Below are 15,601 nucleotides of genomic sequence, written 5' to 3'. Positions count from 1 at the left end.
GGCCACTCTCTAGCACTTCCCAACCCTTCCAGCTCTGAGATGCAAAGGCGAAATTCCTGGCAAGTGAGCCAGAGGGTTAAGAGTTCACCTCCTCCACCAAGGACCCACTCAGAAAGCAGAAGACTAAGCCAGGCACAGAAGGCTGTGCGACTAATGAGACTGGTCACTCCTGTCCCAGCCTGGCACAGTGGGAGATTTGCTGAGGGGCAAGGCAAGAAGACTAGGGCTTCGGCTCCTGCCCCGCTCCCTGCTTATGAAGCAGCAGTGTCACTCTCTCCCTGAGCTCCAGAGCAGTGACTCAGAGATTCCCTGAGGACAGAGGCAGTCAATAAACACAAGAGTACTCCAAAGCTCAGGCTCTCCAAAAACAACTTTACTTGAAAGAGAGTGTAGGGAACTTCAAGCATAAGGGTGCTCTCAAAAACAATGGAGAATTAGGTGGTAAGCAACAGAGAGGTGGCTGGTAGCTCTAGAACAACAAACTCAACCACAAGCCAGCCAGTTCAGGAGGGAACCCAGGGAAAGAGACACCTGAGAGCTCCCCTAGGCTGAACAAACCTCCAAGAAGGGCCTCAAAATCCACCTCTGCAAAGGGACCAGGATTTAATGGATCAGACTGGGGAGCAATATATGATATAACTCAAAGCATTAATTGAAAGAAGAGTTCACTCAACTGGCAATTATGAAGCCTAACAGTTGGTATGCCACACAATGCAGAGAGCTTAACAGAGAAATCAGGGAAAGAGCTGGTCAATAAGAGCCTTGCTGGAACCACTGTCCTCCCTGGTCAAGCGCACCCATTCCCAAGTCCGTGGCCTCTAAGGAGTAATCATCAGAGCTTCACACTCTAGGAGACACAGACTTCACTAAAACAAACCAGCCAAGTGACTAAATAAATACAGAAACAAAAAAACATATATCTACTCTCCAGGGCCGTGATGGCGAACCTTTTTATAAAAACCGCCCACTTTTGCAGTGCTGGTCAACCTGGTCCCTCCCGCCCACTAGTGGGCGTTCCAGCTTTCATGGTGGGCCAAAACAGCCCATTTTTGAAGTGCTGGTCAACTTGGTCCCTCCTGCCCACTAGTGGGTGGGTGTTCCAGCTTTCAGGATGGGCCAATTGCGGTGCCGTTTGGTTGCTCCGCTACCGCCCACCAGGAAAGCTAGAATGCCCACTAGTGGGCAGGAGGGACCAGGTTGACCAGCACTGCAAAAGTGGGCGGTTTTATAAAAAGGTTCACCATCACGGCTCTAGGGGATGGAAGAGCAATATCCAGACTTGCTATAATATACTACAACTAAAATGTCCAGTTTTCCGCAAAAAAAATTACAAGATATGCAAAGAAACAGGAAACAGGAATACATGACCTGTACACAGAAAACCACCCAGGCAACAAAAACTGCCTGGACAAGAGCCTGGTTGTTAACTTTAACAAAGTTGTTCAAAACAACGATCACAAACAGGCTCAAAGAATTAGGGGAAACCATGTTTAAAGAAATAATTAAAACTAAAGAGAGAAATTATAAGACAAATAAGTGGAAATTCTGGAACAACTACAATACCAACAACAACAAAAAATTCACCAGAGGGATTCAACATTAGATTGTAGAAAAAAGGTTCAGCACACTTGAAGATAGATCAAGAGGGCTCATGCAATCCAAAGAGCAGAGAAAACAAGAGGAACTGAGCAGAGCTCAGACAAGTCTGGGGCACCGGTAAGCATACCCACACGCATGCACTGGAAGCAACAGAAAAGAGAGGGGAACAGAAAAAATACTCAAAACAATAGTGGCTGAAAACTCCTCAAAACTGATGAAACACATTCATTAATCTACCCATTTATGAAGCTCAACATACTCCAAACACAATAAATATAAAAAACAGATACACACACATCATACCAAAAATGCTAAGAAATCAAATACGACAAAGTCTTCAAAGCAGTTTTATACGGTTGAATACATAGGTCCTGCAAAATTAGTGCCCTTCTTGGAGCCTCAGAATGTGACCTTATTTGAAAACAGGGCCATTTCAGATGTGATTAGCTAAGTAAGGTCACACAGGAGGAAAATGGACCCTAAATCCACTCTGAGACACACATGAAGAATATCATGTGGTGGTGGCAGCAAATTCTGGTGTCACACGTCTACAAGCCAAGGAACTCTAGAGTGACTACCAACATCAGAAGCTAAGAGATTTTCCCCTTGAGCAGTAATTTTCAACTCTTTTCATCTCACAGCACACATAAACTAATTAATAATATTTTTTTGCCACTCTCACAAAAAAAGCCCATATAATTTTGATTCATTCACACCAGACAGCTATTGTGGTGTTGGCTGTAGTCACATTATTTTATTTTTTTAAATTTTTTTTATTTTATTAATTTTAATGGGGTGACATTGATAAATCAGGGTACATATGTTCAGAGAAAATATCTCCAGGTTATTTTGACATTTGATTATGCTGCATTCTTGTCACCCAAAGTCCAATTGTCTTCTGTCACCTTCTAATTGGTTTCCTTTGTGCCCCTCCCCTTCCCTAACCTCCTCCGTCTCCCCACCCCCCATACACCACACTCTTGTCCAGGTCTCTGAGTCTCATTTTCATGTCCCATTACGTATGGGATCATAAAGTTCTTAGTTTTTTCTGATTTACTTATTTCGCTCAGTATAATGGTATCAAGGTCCATCCATATTGTGGTAAATGATCCGATGTCATCATTTCTTATGGCTGAGTAGTATTCCATAGTATATATGTACCAAAGCGTTTTAATCCACTCGTCCACTGACGGACACTTGGGCTGTTTCCAGATAATCCCTATTGTGAACAATGCTGCCATAAACATGGAGGTACATTTCTTCTTTTGAAACACTGCTATGGTGTTCTTGGGGTATATTCCTAAAAGTGGGATAGCTGGGTCAAAAGGGAGTTCCATTTTTAAAAATCTTTTGAGGAATCTCCATACTGTTTTCCACAGTGGCTGCATCACTCTGCATTCCCACCAGCAGTGCAGAAGGGTTCCTTTTTCTCCACATCCTCTCCAGCACTTACTCTGTGTTGTTTTGTTGATGAGCACCATTCTGACTGCTGAGAGGTGATATCTCATTGTGGTTTTAATTTGCATTTCTCTAATGATTAGTGATGTTGAGCATTTTTTCATATGCCTATTGGCCATCTGTATGTCCTCTTTGGAGAAGTGTCTATTAATTTCTTTTGCCCATTTTTTGATTGAATTGTTTGTCTTCATGGTATTAAGTTTTACAAGTTGTTTATAAATTTTGGTTATTAACCCCTTATCAGACGTATTGTCGAATATGTTCTCCCATTGTGTAGTTTGTCTTTTTATTTTGTTCTTATTGTCTTTAGCTGTGCAAAAGCTTTTTAGTTTAATATAGTCACATACGTTTATCCTGTCTTTTATTCCCTTACCCATGAAGATAAATCGGCAAATATATTGCTGCAAGAGATGTCAAAGAACTTACTGTCTATGTTTTCTTCTAAGATGCTTATGGTTTTACAGCTTACATTTAAGTCTTTTATTCATTTTGAGTTTACTTTTCTGAATGGTGTAAGTTGGTGGTCTAGTTTCATTTTTTTTTTTTCAGGTAGCTGTCCAATTTTCCCAACACCATTTGTTGAAGAGGCTGTCTTTACTCCAATGTTTGCTCTTACCTCCTTTGTCAAATATCAGTTGTCCATAAAAGTGTGGGTTTATTTCTGGACTTGCAGAGAGCTGAGGCATACTAGACAGGCCAGGGGCCTTTAGAAAGGCGCCTGATCTTCAACTGGCTCCCAGCCCATGGCGCGCTGAGAAGTACTAGACCTGTCCAAAGGCCCATAGAAAGGCACTAGATCTGCAAGCGGCTCCCAGCCCTGCCTGCTCTTGCTGGCAGCTCTGGTTGCCACAGCCTTACCCAGACCTGTACTTTGAATAGTACTCGAGGAAGGACCTGGCTGCTCTTAGAGCCTCTTGCTCTGCAAGCAGTGGCTGTGGCAAACCTCACAGCTAAGTCCCCAGGCTGATAGCTCAGTTGGGAGAGACGTGGAGAGGCAAACTGAAACTCCCACTGTCAGAGCCTCCAAGCTCTAACAAGCCCCGCCTATCAATGAGACTGAGGCCCAGCTTGTGTCATTATCACAGTGACACAACAGCAAATCTCTGCTTGAGAGCCCATGGGGGCAAAACCTATAGTACAGCACCACCTGCTGAAAGAAAGGAAGAAGCTATCTCTCAAAACCAGAGAAAAATTACATTTTTATAACTTTTTTCTTTTGTTTTTGCTTTTTTTCCATTTCGGTCATTTTATCTTCTTTCCTTTTCCTTTTGAACCTCATTATCCATAGTTCTTACATTCTCCATTCTTGATTTTTAAGAGGGTTTCATTTAAAAAACCTTTACTTTTATTTTTCTTCTCCTCTCATTTGATCATCATTTATCAACTAATTATTATATTTTGGATTCATATTTTTCTTTGTGGCTTTTTGCATGTTTTTTACTTGATTTTTTATCTCTTGTCATTTTTCCTCAGTTCCTGCTTCTTGTTATCTGTAGTTTTTGTTCCACTTATCATTATAAAATTTGTTTTTTCATATCTTTTTAATTTTTATTTTATTTTTAATTATCTCTTATTAATGTTATTAACAATGCCAATCTCAAATGCCATTAAGGGGAAAAAAATCAAATATGGATACAAAAGACAGATGTAGCTCAGATAGATGATGAAAATTCTCTAGAAAAAGTTTTCAATTGCTTAGAAATCTTGGAGTTAAATGATAGAGAATTAAAATTTTAAGTCTTAAAAATACTCAGGGAAGTACAAGAAAGCACGGAAAAGCAATTTAGAGAGCTCAAAAATCAATTCCATGAAAAAAAAGACTACTTCACCAAGAAAATTGAAACTATAAAAAGGAACCAAACAGAGATGAAAAACTCAACACATAAATTGAAAAATGAGGTAACGAGCTTAGCTAATAGAAGAGGTCAGACAGAAGAGAGAATTAGTGACATAAAAGACAGGCAACTAGAGATACTACAGAGACCAGAAGAGAGAGACTCATAAATTTTAAAAAATGTGAAAGCCCTACAGAAATTGTCTGACTCTATCAGAAAAGGCAACATAAGAATAATGGGTAGATCAGAAGGAGAAGAGCGAGAAAATGGAATGGAGAACATATTCAAACAAATAATTGAGAACTTCCCAAGCCTGTGGAAAGAATTAGAGCCTCGAATCCAAGAAGCAAACAGAACACCAAGTTACCTTAACCCAAACAGACACATCATAATAAAAACAGGCACATCATAATAAAATTATCACATACCAATGACAAAGAAAAAATCCTCAAAGCAGCCAGGTAAAGAAGAATACAACATATAAAGGAAGGCCTGTTAGGCTGTTATCAGATTTCTCAGCAGAAAATCTACAAGCCAGAAGAGAGTGGACCCTAATATTTCAAGTACTGAAAGAGAAGAACTTCCAGCCAAGAATACTATATCCATCAAAACTATCCTTCAAATATGAAGGGGAAATAAAAACATTCACAGATATAGAAAAGATGAGGGAATTTATCACCAGAAAAGCCCCCCACTTCAAGGAATACTTAAGGGTGTTATCCGACCTGATACCAAAAATAAAAAAATCACAACTAAAAACTCCACCAAGATCACAATAAAACCAAGATTAATCTGTGACAACAAAAAAAAGGGAAGAGGCCCTGGCCAGTTGGCTCAGTGGTAGAGCATCGGCCTGGTGTGCAGGAGTCCCGGGTTTGATTCCCGGCCAGGGCACACAGGAGAAGTGCCCATCTGTTTCTCCACCCCTCCCCCTCTCTTTCCTCTCTGTCTCTCTCTTCCCCTTCCGCAGCCAAGGCTCCATTGGAGCAAAGTTGGCCCGGGCTCTGGGGATGCCTCTATGGCCTCTGCCTCAGGCGCGAGAATGGCTCTGGTCGCAACAGAGCGACGCCCCAGATGGGCAGAGCATCGCCCCCTGGTGGGCATGCTGGGTGGATCCCAGTTGGGCACATGTGGGAGTCTGTCTGCCTCCCTGTTTCCAACTTAGAAAAATATTAAAAAAAAAGGAGGAACACAAAAATTAACAGTAGCAAAGGAGGATGGAGTGCAGAAGTACTCATGAAATAATGTACTACAATGAATATGATATATATCCTTTTATTTGCCTAATAGTAACCACCCCTGAAAAACCCATGACAGAAAAACATGGCTTAAAAAAAGAAGAAACAGAGGAAAGAAGTATGGAATACAACCAAATAAAAACAAATGACAGAAAAACAAAACAGAAGAACCAAACAAGATACAGAACTATCAGAAAGCAATATATAGAAAGGCAGTAAGAAACCCTCAAGTGTCGATAATTACATTAAATATAAATAGATTGAACTCATCAATATAAAGACACAGAGTAGCAGAGTGGATAAAAAAAAAAAAAAAAACCTGATTGGGTGCTGGCGCAGTGGATAGAGCATCACATTGGGATGCGGAAGGACCCAGGTTCAAGACCCTGAGGTCGCCAGCTTGAGCACGGGCTCATCTGGCTTGAGCAAAAAGCTCACCAGCTTGGACCCAAGGTCACTGGCTCAAGCAAGGGGTTACTTGGTCTGCTGAAGTCCCGCGGTCAAGGCACATATGAGAAAGCAATCAATGAACAACTAAGATGTTGCAACAAAAAAAATACTGATGATTGATGCTTCTCATCTCTGTCCGTTCTTGTCTGTCTATCCCTCTCTCTGTCCTGTAAAAAAAAAAACCTCCAACTGTATGCTGCCTTCAAGAAACACATCTAAGCTACAAGGATAAAAATAAATTCAAAGTGAAAGGTTGGAAAACAATTATCCAAGCAAATAATAACAAAGGAATGCAGGTGTAGCCATACTCATATCTAACAATGCTGATTACAAGACAGCAAAAGTAATCAGAGACAAAGATGGTCATTTCATAATGATAAAGGGGACATTGAATCAAGAAGGCATAACATTTCTTAATATATATGCACAAAACCAAGGAGCACCAAAGTATATGACATTTACTAACAGATCTAAAAATAAAAACAAACAAAAATACAATCATACTTGGAGACCTGAATACACTGCTGACAGCTCTAGATCGTTCATCCAAACAGAAAATCAGTAAAGAAATATTGGCCTTAAACAAAACACTAGAACAATTGGATATGATAGACACCTATAGGACATTTCATCCCAAAACGCCAGAGTATACATTTTTCTCCAGTGTACATGGAACGTTCTCAAGAACTGACCATATGTTGGGCCACAAAACTAACATCAACAAATTCAGAAAAACTGAAATTATACCAAGCATTTTCTGACCATAAAGCTTTGAAACTAGAATTCACCTGCAAAAAAGGAAGACCCACAAAAATGTGGAAATTAAACATCATACTTCAAAAATGAGTGGTTCAAAGATGAAATAAAAGCAGAGATCAAAAGATATATACAGACAAATGAAAATGACAATACAACATATCAGTATCTCTGGGATGCAGCAAAAGCAATAATAAGAGGGAAGTTCATATCACTACAGGCTTATATGAACAAACAAGAGACAGCCCAAGTATACAACTTAACATCACATCTTAAGGTACTAGAAAAAGAAAAACAAAGGCAACCCAAAATCAGCAGAAGAAAGGAAATAATAAATATCAGAGCAGAAATAAATGAAATAGAGAACAGAAAAACTATAGAAAAAAAGCGATAAAACAAGGAGCTGGTCCTGTGAAAAGATCAACAAAATTGACAAAACCTTGGGAAAACTCACTAAGGAAAAAAGAGAAAGAACTCATATAAACAAAATCCAAAATGAAAGAGGAGAAATCACCACACATATCTTAGATATACAAAGCATTATCATAGAATACTATGAAAAACTATATGCTACCAAACTTAACAATCTAGAAGAAATGAATAAATTCCTAGAACAATACAATCTTCCTAGACTGAGTCACAAAGAAGTAGATAGCCTAAACAAACCCATAAGCAGGGAGGAAATAGAAACAACTATCAAAAACCTCCCAAAAATAAAAGTCCAGGGTCAGACAGCTAAACTAGTAAATTCTATCAAATATTCAAAGAAGATTTGGTTCCTATTCTACTCAAAGTTTTCCAAAAAATTGAAGCAGCAGCAATACTTCCAAACATATTTTATGAAGCAAATATACCCTCAAACCAAAACCTGGCAAGGACAACACACACACAAAAAAAAACAACTACAGACCATATCTATATAAATAAAAAAGTAAATGTTCGTTTGTTCAAAATTTTAAATCTCCTAAAGTTCTTCACCGATTTCTTTGAAATTTTGACACAACATTGTATTTGAATATGCGTGTTTTTATGGGTTTTATATACCTACTAATATATAGATGTCACACCTGTGACAGGTAAAAACATGTTGTTTTTTAAAAAAAAACAGTGCCATCTGTTGGACATAAAAGCAACACACACTATACTAAATATTTTACAATTCCATTTCAATGTTATGGGAGAAATATAAATCGCACATGGCTGAAGATATTTTCCGTCGAATACGCAAAAATTCAAATATGAACATGGATTTCACAGCAGAAATCTACAACAAAGCGTTGATAATGATTGAAGATTTGTGCATAGAAATCATGAACAAAGTTCTCAATCAACTGAGAATGCCATCACCGAATCAATCAGCTGCTGCTTTGTTCAATGTGGAATTGCATAGTGAACAAAATTACAACACAGGTGAACTTTTGTCGTATGTGTAATCAAATATTCCTAAGCTAACGCTTGAGCAAAAAGGCATTTACAATCAAATAATGCAAACTGTAAATAATGGGGCTGGAGAAATAATCTTCTTAGATGCACCAAGAGAAATTGGTAAAATGTTCCTAATTAGATTGATTCTGGCAGCAATTCAATCCTAATATGACATAGCCTTAGCTCTTGCTTCATCCGGAATAGCTGTGACACTGCTACCAGGTGGAAGAACTGCTCATTCTGCTTTGAAATTGCCACTGAACATGCAATTCATTGAAACTCCCACGTGAAACATTTCCAAAGCATCCGGCATGGGAAAAGTATTGCAGAAATGCAAACTTATTGTTAAGGATGAATGCACAATGGTGCACAAAAAATCGCCCGAGGCTCTTGATTGATCATTGCAAGATATGCGCGAAAACATCATACCATTTGGGAACGCATTAATATTGCTTGCAGGAGATTGATTGCAAACATTACCTGTAATTCCTCAATCGACACCAGCAGATGAAATAAATGCTTGCCTGAAATACTCTACTTTGTGGCAACACGTAAAGACGTTAAAATTAACTACAAATATGTGTGTCCAGCTGTAAAACGATCGATCAGCTGAGATATTCTCACATCAATTGCTGGAAATTGGGAACGAAAAGGTGCCGGTTGATCTGACCTCAGGACGAATTTCATTGCCTCATAATTTCTGCAATTTAGTGACTGTCAAAAGAAGAATTGGTTTAAAAAGTATTTCCCAATATCCAAACCAATTATAAGAATCATGATTGACTGAGTAAACGAGCTATTCTTGCGGCCAAGAACAAAGACGTCTACGAACTTAACAATATTATTCAGTCTAACATTCAAAGCGAGTCAGTCACATATAAGTCCGTTGACACTGTTGTGGAAGCAGATGAAGTGGTTAATTATCCAACAGAACTTCTGAATTCAGTCGATCTGCCAAGGATGCCACCACACGTACTGCAATTGAAAATCGGCGTGCCAATTATCATGTTGTAAAATATCAACCAGCCAAAGCTTTGCAACGGCACGTGGCTTGCAGAAAAAAAATTAATGAGCAACACTGTAGAAGCAACAATCTTGACAGGACCTTTCGAAGGTGAAGATGTCCTCATTCCTCGCATTCCTATGATTCCAACAGATATGCCATTTTAATTTAAGAGATTGCAGTGCCCAATTTGATTGGTGTTTGCAATCACCATCAACAAAGCTCAGGGCCAATCTTTAGAATTGTGCGGTTTAGATCTACACATGGATTGCTTCTCACATGGACAATTAATTATATGTTGCGTGTTCTAGAATTGGCAAACCAGACAATCTCTATATCTGCACAGACAATGGAACAACAAAAAATATTGTATAACCACAAGCATTGTGAAATTAAACATATTAGAAACGTATGCTTTCTCTTTTCTTTCTTTTCCATTCAACCAGGCTGAGACACAGGAACACGTGGCCGGGTACAGCTAGTCTCTAATGAATACAGATGCTAAAATCATAAACAAAATACTAGCAAATCGAATACAACACATTAAAAAAATAGTCCATCATGATCAAGTGGGATTCATCCTGGAATCACAAGGATGGTTCAACATTCATAAAACAAGTTAACATAATATACCATATCAACAAAACAAAGAAGAAAAACCATATGATCCTATCAATAGATGCAGAAAAGGCATTCGATAAAATACATCATTTTATGTTTAAAACACTCAACAAAATGGGTATAGAAGGAAAATATCTCAACATAATAAAGGCCATTTATGATAAACCATCAGCTAACATCATATTAAATGGCAAATTGCTGAAGACTTTTCCTCTAAAATCAGGAACAAGACAAGGCTGCCCACTTTCTCCACTCTTATTCAATGTAGTGCTGGAAGTTCTAGCCAGAGCAATCAGACAAAAGAAAGAAATAAAAGGCATTCATATTGGGAAAGAAGAAGTAAAGGTTTCACTTTTTGCATATGATATGATCCTATAAATCAAAACTCCCAAAGACTCCACAAAAAGACTATTAGAAACAAAATACCAATACAGTAAGGTCACAGGATACAAAATTAATATCCAGAAGTCTATTGCCTTCCTATATGCCAACAATGAAACATCAGAAAGTGAACTCAAAAAAATAATCTTTTACAGTTGCAACAGAAAAAATAAAATACCTAGAAATAAATATAATAAAGAATATAAAGGACCTATATAATAAAAACTACAAAGCATTGTTAAGAGAAATCAAAAAAGATACAAAAAATGGAAAAATATTCTTTGTTCCTGGATAGGAAGAATAAATATAGTTAAAATGGCCATATTACCCAAAGCAATATACAAATTTAATGCAATTCCCATCAAAATTCCAATGTCATTTTTTAAAGAAGTAGAACAAAAAATCATCAGGTTTTTATGTACTTATAAAAAATCCCGAATAACCAAAGTAATCCTAAGGAAAAAGAACGAAGCTGGGGAACATTAAATACGTGACTTCAAATTATATTACAGAGCCACAATAATCAAAGCAGCAAGGTATTGGCAGAAAAATAGACACTCAGACCAATGGAACAGAATAGAAATGTATAATTTATTGTTTCATATCTTATATTTTGGTCTTTGATCCATTTTGAATTAATTTTGGTACAAGGAGACTAACTGTAGTCGAGTTTCATTCTTTTGCACATGGCTCTCCAGTTTTCTCAGCACCATTTATTGAAGAGGCTTTCTTCTCTCCATTGCGTGTGTTTTGGCTCCTTTATCAAAGATGATTTGACCATATATATGTCATTTTATTTCTGCCTGAACAGGCAAGCCAGTTTTTTAATTGGGTTATTTTCCTTTTTACTATTGAGTTAGAAGAGTTCTACATTCGCCTGACCAAGTAGTGGCACAGTGGATGGAGCGTCAGACTGGGACACGGAGGACCCAGATTTGAAACCCGAGGTCACTGGCTTGAGCATGGTCTCATCCAGTTTGAGCAGGGCTCACCAGCTTGAGCCCAAGGTTGCTGGCTTGAGCAAAGGGTCACTGGGTCTGCTGTAGCCCAACCCCCAACCCGGTCAAGGCACATATGAGAAAGCAATCAATGAACAACTAAGGTGCTGCTACGAAGAACTGATGCTTCTCATCTCTCTCTTCCAGTCTGTCTATTCCTATCTGTCCCTCTCTCTGTCACAAAAAAAAAAACAAAAAAACTGGCTAAGTATCTGAATAGACATTTCTCCACAGAAGACGCAGATATGGCCAATAAGCACACAAAAAGAATCTCAATATCATTAGCCATCAGAGAAACTCAAATGAAAACCATGAAATACCACATCAAACCTATTAGGAGCACTACAAACAAAAATACAAAATACAACAAATGTTGGCAAGGATGAGGACAAAACTAGAACTTTCAGACACTGCTGATGGGAAGGTAAAAAGGGGCTGTCACTTTGGCAAAAGCCTTGCAGTTCCTCAAAAGGTTAAATATAGAGCTACCATGTGACTCATGTGATAAATAGGTAAATAAACATCCACAAAATGCAATAGTATTTGGTAATTAAACATCTGAAGTAGTGATACATGTTACAACATGAATGAATGTTAAAAACATGTTAAGTGAAAGAAGCCAGTCACAAAAGGACAAATATTACATTAGTCCACCTACAGGAAATATCCAGAATTGGCAAATCTATACAGACAGAAAGCAGATTAGAGTTGCCTAGGGCCTGGGGTGCAGGGAGGGGTGTGGGGGAAAATAGAGTGACTGCTAATAGATACAAGGTTTCTTTTTGCAGTTATGAAAATGTTCTAATATTGGTAGAAATGCACAACTCTGCAAATATACTAAAAACTATTGAATTGTACACTTAGGATGAAGTATATGGTATACAAATTATATCTCAACAGAGCTTTTTTTTTTTTTAATGTAAAGGCACCAATCTCTTTGGACACATGTTAAGCTACAGAATAAATAGAATTCTTTCACTGGTGAATCTGTATCAATGCTAAACAATCAGACTACTAGATGAGAAAGCCCCCATGGAGTCATTACAGTCATCTGTGAACCAGAAAAGGTTTTAAAAACCACTGCTCTGGAAAAGTATCACATTCCCTCAAAAAGTGGTATATAGGGTTACCATCTGACCCAGCAATTCCACTCTTAGGTACATACCCAAAAGAACTGAAAGCCTATCTCAACACAAAAATTTATGCACATATGTTTATAGAAGCATTATTCACAAATAGCCTCAGACTGAAAACCCCTAGTGCCATCAACTGATAAATGGATAAACAAAATAAGGTATATCCATACAATGGAATATTGTTCAGCCATAAAAAGGAATGCAGTACTGATTCATGCTACAGCATGGATGAACCTTAGAATAATTATTCTAAGTTTAAGAAATCAGATACTAAAGACCACATAATGTATCATTTTGTTCATATGAAATGTCCAAAACAGTAAAATCCATAAAGATAGAAAGTAGTTTTGCCCCAGGAGTTGGAGTTGAGGAGGATGATAAATGACTGCTAACTGGTATGGAGTAGGTACTTTTGGGGGTGATGAAAATATTTTAGAATTAGAATGTGATGCTGTTTCAGCTCTGTGACTATACTATATGAACCATTGAATTGTATATTCTATAATGATAAATTTTATGGTGTGTGAATTATACCTCAGTTTATAAAGCAAGTTTTTTAATATGACAAATATTAATCAGACATGCAAACTTACCAAAATTCTTTTACGATCCTTTTCTGATAAAAATTTTACTGGTGGGTATTTCTGGGTGAAGCTGTATAATACAAAGAGATTAAAAATGAAAAAGTCAAACATCTCCTGTGAGTATTTTCTCTCCCATCAAAACGAGTACCCACAGGCCCTGGCCGGTTGGCTCAGTGGTAGAACGTCAGCCTGGTGTGCAGAAGTTCCGTGTTCGATTCTCGGCCAGGGCACACAGGAGAAGCGCCCATCTGCTTCTCCACCCCTCCCCCTCTCCTTCCTCTCTGTATCTCTCTTCCCCTCCCACAGCCGAGGCTCCATTGGAGCAAAGATGGCCCGGGCGCTGGGGATGGCTCCTTGGCCTCTGCCCCAGGCACTAAAGTGGCTCTGGTTGTGGCAGAGCATCGCCCCCGGTGGGCGTGCTGGGTGGATCCCAGTCGGGCGCATGCGGGAGTCTGTCTGACTGTCTCTCCCCGTTTCTAGCTTCAGGAAAAAAAAACAAAACAAAAAAAACACGAGTACCCAATTTGAGAACTGTTATTGTTTGTCCCTTCTCTCTCCACTCCAAGAGAGTGTGGCAGAAACTAAGCCATCAATGGCTAATTTGAATTCAAGAAAGAGCTAACATATCATACTCCTTGCTTCAAACCAAGATAAGGGTTTGCCTTGAGATTTTATCCCCAGAAAGGAAAACTGAAGAATGTGTAGGCTCCCTGAAGCCAAAGCTAAACACAAAACGAAGGAGGTAGCGACAATCTCAAGATGCCCATCAGGGCCTGGAAGGAAGAAGGCAGCTGCCTAAAGTCACAGACCCAAAGTAGGAGAAGTGCCTTGGGGGGATAGCACAGCTGGGCCTCCAGATTCAGGAGGGTTCACAACTCCATCCCAACTCGTGCCCCTGGGCAAAACAACTGAGCATCAGCACTCTATCTCTCACCATCTGTTCAGAATCTACTATATGTCTCATTTTATCTTTTAATGCATCTTGTCCCAGGTAAAGGTGCCATGAGTCCCAACCCACAATGATAGTAGCATAAATCGCATGTAAGATGTCAAATGAGAACTGCCAAGTGCAGCTTTGAAATAGCCTTTCTTAAAGTGTTTTAAACAAGTTCAAGAAATCGGCACTATTGTCATTATTTTCATTGGAGTGGTGCTGGGCCAGGGGAACCATCTTCACCCCCTCCACATAGCCAGCTGGGACTCAGAATGCATTTCCTCCATGGTTAACTTGGAACGTGGAACAATGCAATCAAATTTCTCTATTTTGAGCTTCCAGGTTCTCAAAATGTCAAGTTCCCCCTGCAGACACAGAAACAAGGAGGCGGGTGGGACAGTCTGAGGGAATCGGTGAGAAGCCCAGCCTTCCTTCATATTAATATGCACCTTAGTTAGTGCTTCCTGCTGTCCGCCAGGCAAGGGCCGTCTTTTTTCTTTTTTTAATTTATTTTTTAATTACAGTTGACATACAATATTATGTTAGTTTCAGGTGTACAACATATTGCGTAGACATTTGTATCCCTCATAAAGTGATCAGCCTGAAACGACAGGGGATGTCCTTAGCACTGCCCCCCTCAGTGAGTGTGCCTACTGCTGTGGAGCAGGGTAGGGCCACCTTCATCACAGCCATCCTGCGGCCTGAGGGCGCTTGACAGATGTCTGCTTTGGGACGTGACACTTTCTGTCATTCTAAACACTTCCTGAACCATGCAGGTGGAGGATAGCAAAAGAAACATCAACAATGCTTGTGTGCCCTCACACCTGCCCCAATTCCCCCTGCCTTCACTGAGACCTCACATCCACCATTGCAGGCTTAACCTGAACTCTATACCTTGCCAGTGGTTTGAAATATGAATTAAATAATAAATCTTTACTTGTGCCCCAAATTATTTCTTTATCATTACTTTATGCTGTTTCAGACTCCAACCTTGCTATTTAATGAACAGCCAGTAAAGATGTTTTTCTTAAAATTTAAATTATCATTATTTGCTATCTATTCAAAGAACATTCAATGACATAAAGATGAAATTTTAAAAATGGCATATAATCAAAGTATTAAGAAATGGGGATGCAATAAAAAAAAGAAGTCCACATAATCCACTTACTAGGACTACAGAATG

General features: G+C 38.9%; 1 protein-coding gene across 5 annotated transcripts in view; it reads right to left on the bottom strand.

The window, feature by feature from the left end:
- The window catches only part of UXS1 (UDP-glucuronate decarboxylase 1), a 153,978-nt gene that overhangs the window by 57,163 nt on the left and 81,214 nt on the right, over positions 1–15,601 (bottom strand). For 4 of the 5 annotated variants that reach the window (XM_066267844.1, XM_066267841.1, XM_066267839.1 and 1 more), the window contains one exon: positions 13,494–13,554. The exons of the other annotated variant lie outside the window; for it this stretch is intronic. Coding sequence is in view for 3 of the 4 variants with exons in the window: in XM_066267841.1 (XP_066123938.1) it covers positions 13,494–13,554 (61 nt within the window). In the remaining variant the exon portion in view is untranslated. The remainder of the gene's footprint in view (positions 1–13,493; positions 13,555–15,601) is intronic. 5 annotated transcript variants of the gene reach the window in all.

Source organism: Saccopteryx bilineata, chromosome 3 (genome assembly GCF_036850765.1).
Source record: "Saccopteryx bilineata isolate mSacBil1 chromosome 3, mSacBil1_pri_phased_curated, whole genome shotgun sequence".
In the NCBI taxonomy this organism is placed as follows: domain Eukaryota; kingdom Metazoa; phylum Chordata; class Mammalia; order Chiroptera; family Emballonuridae; genus Saccopteryx; species Saccopteryx bilineata.
This window is presented reverse-complemented; position numbering and strand designations above follow the sequence as displayed.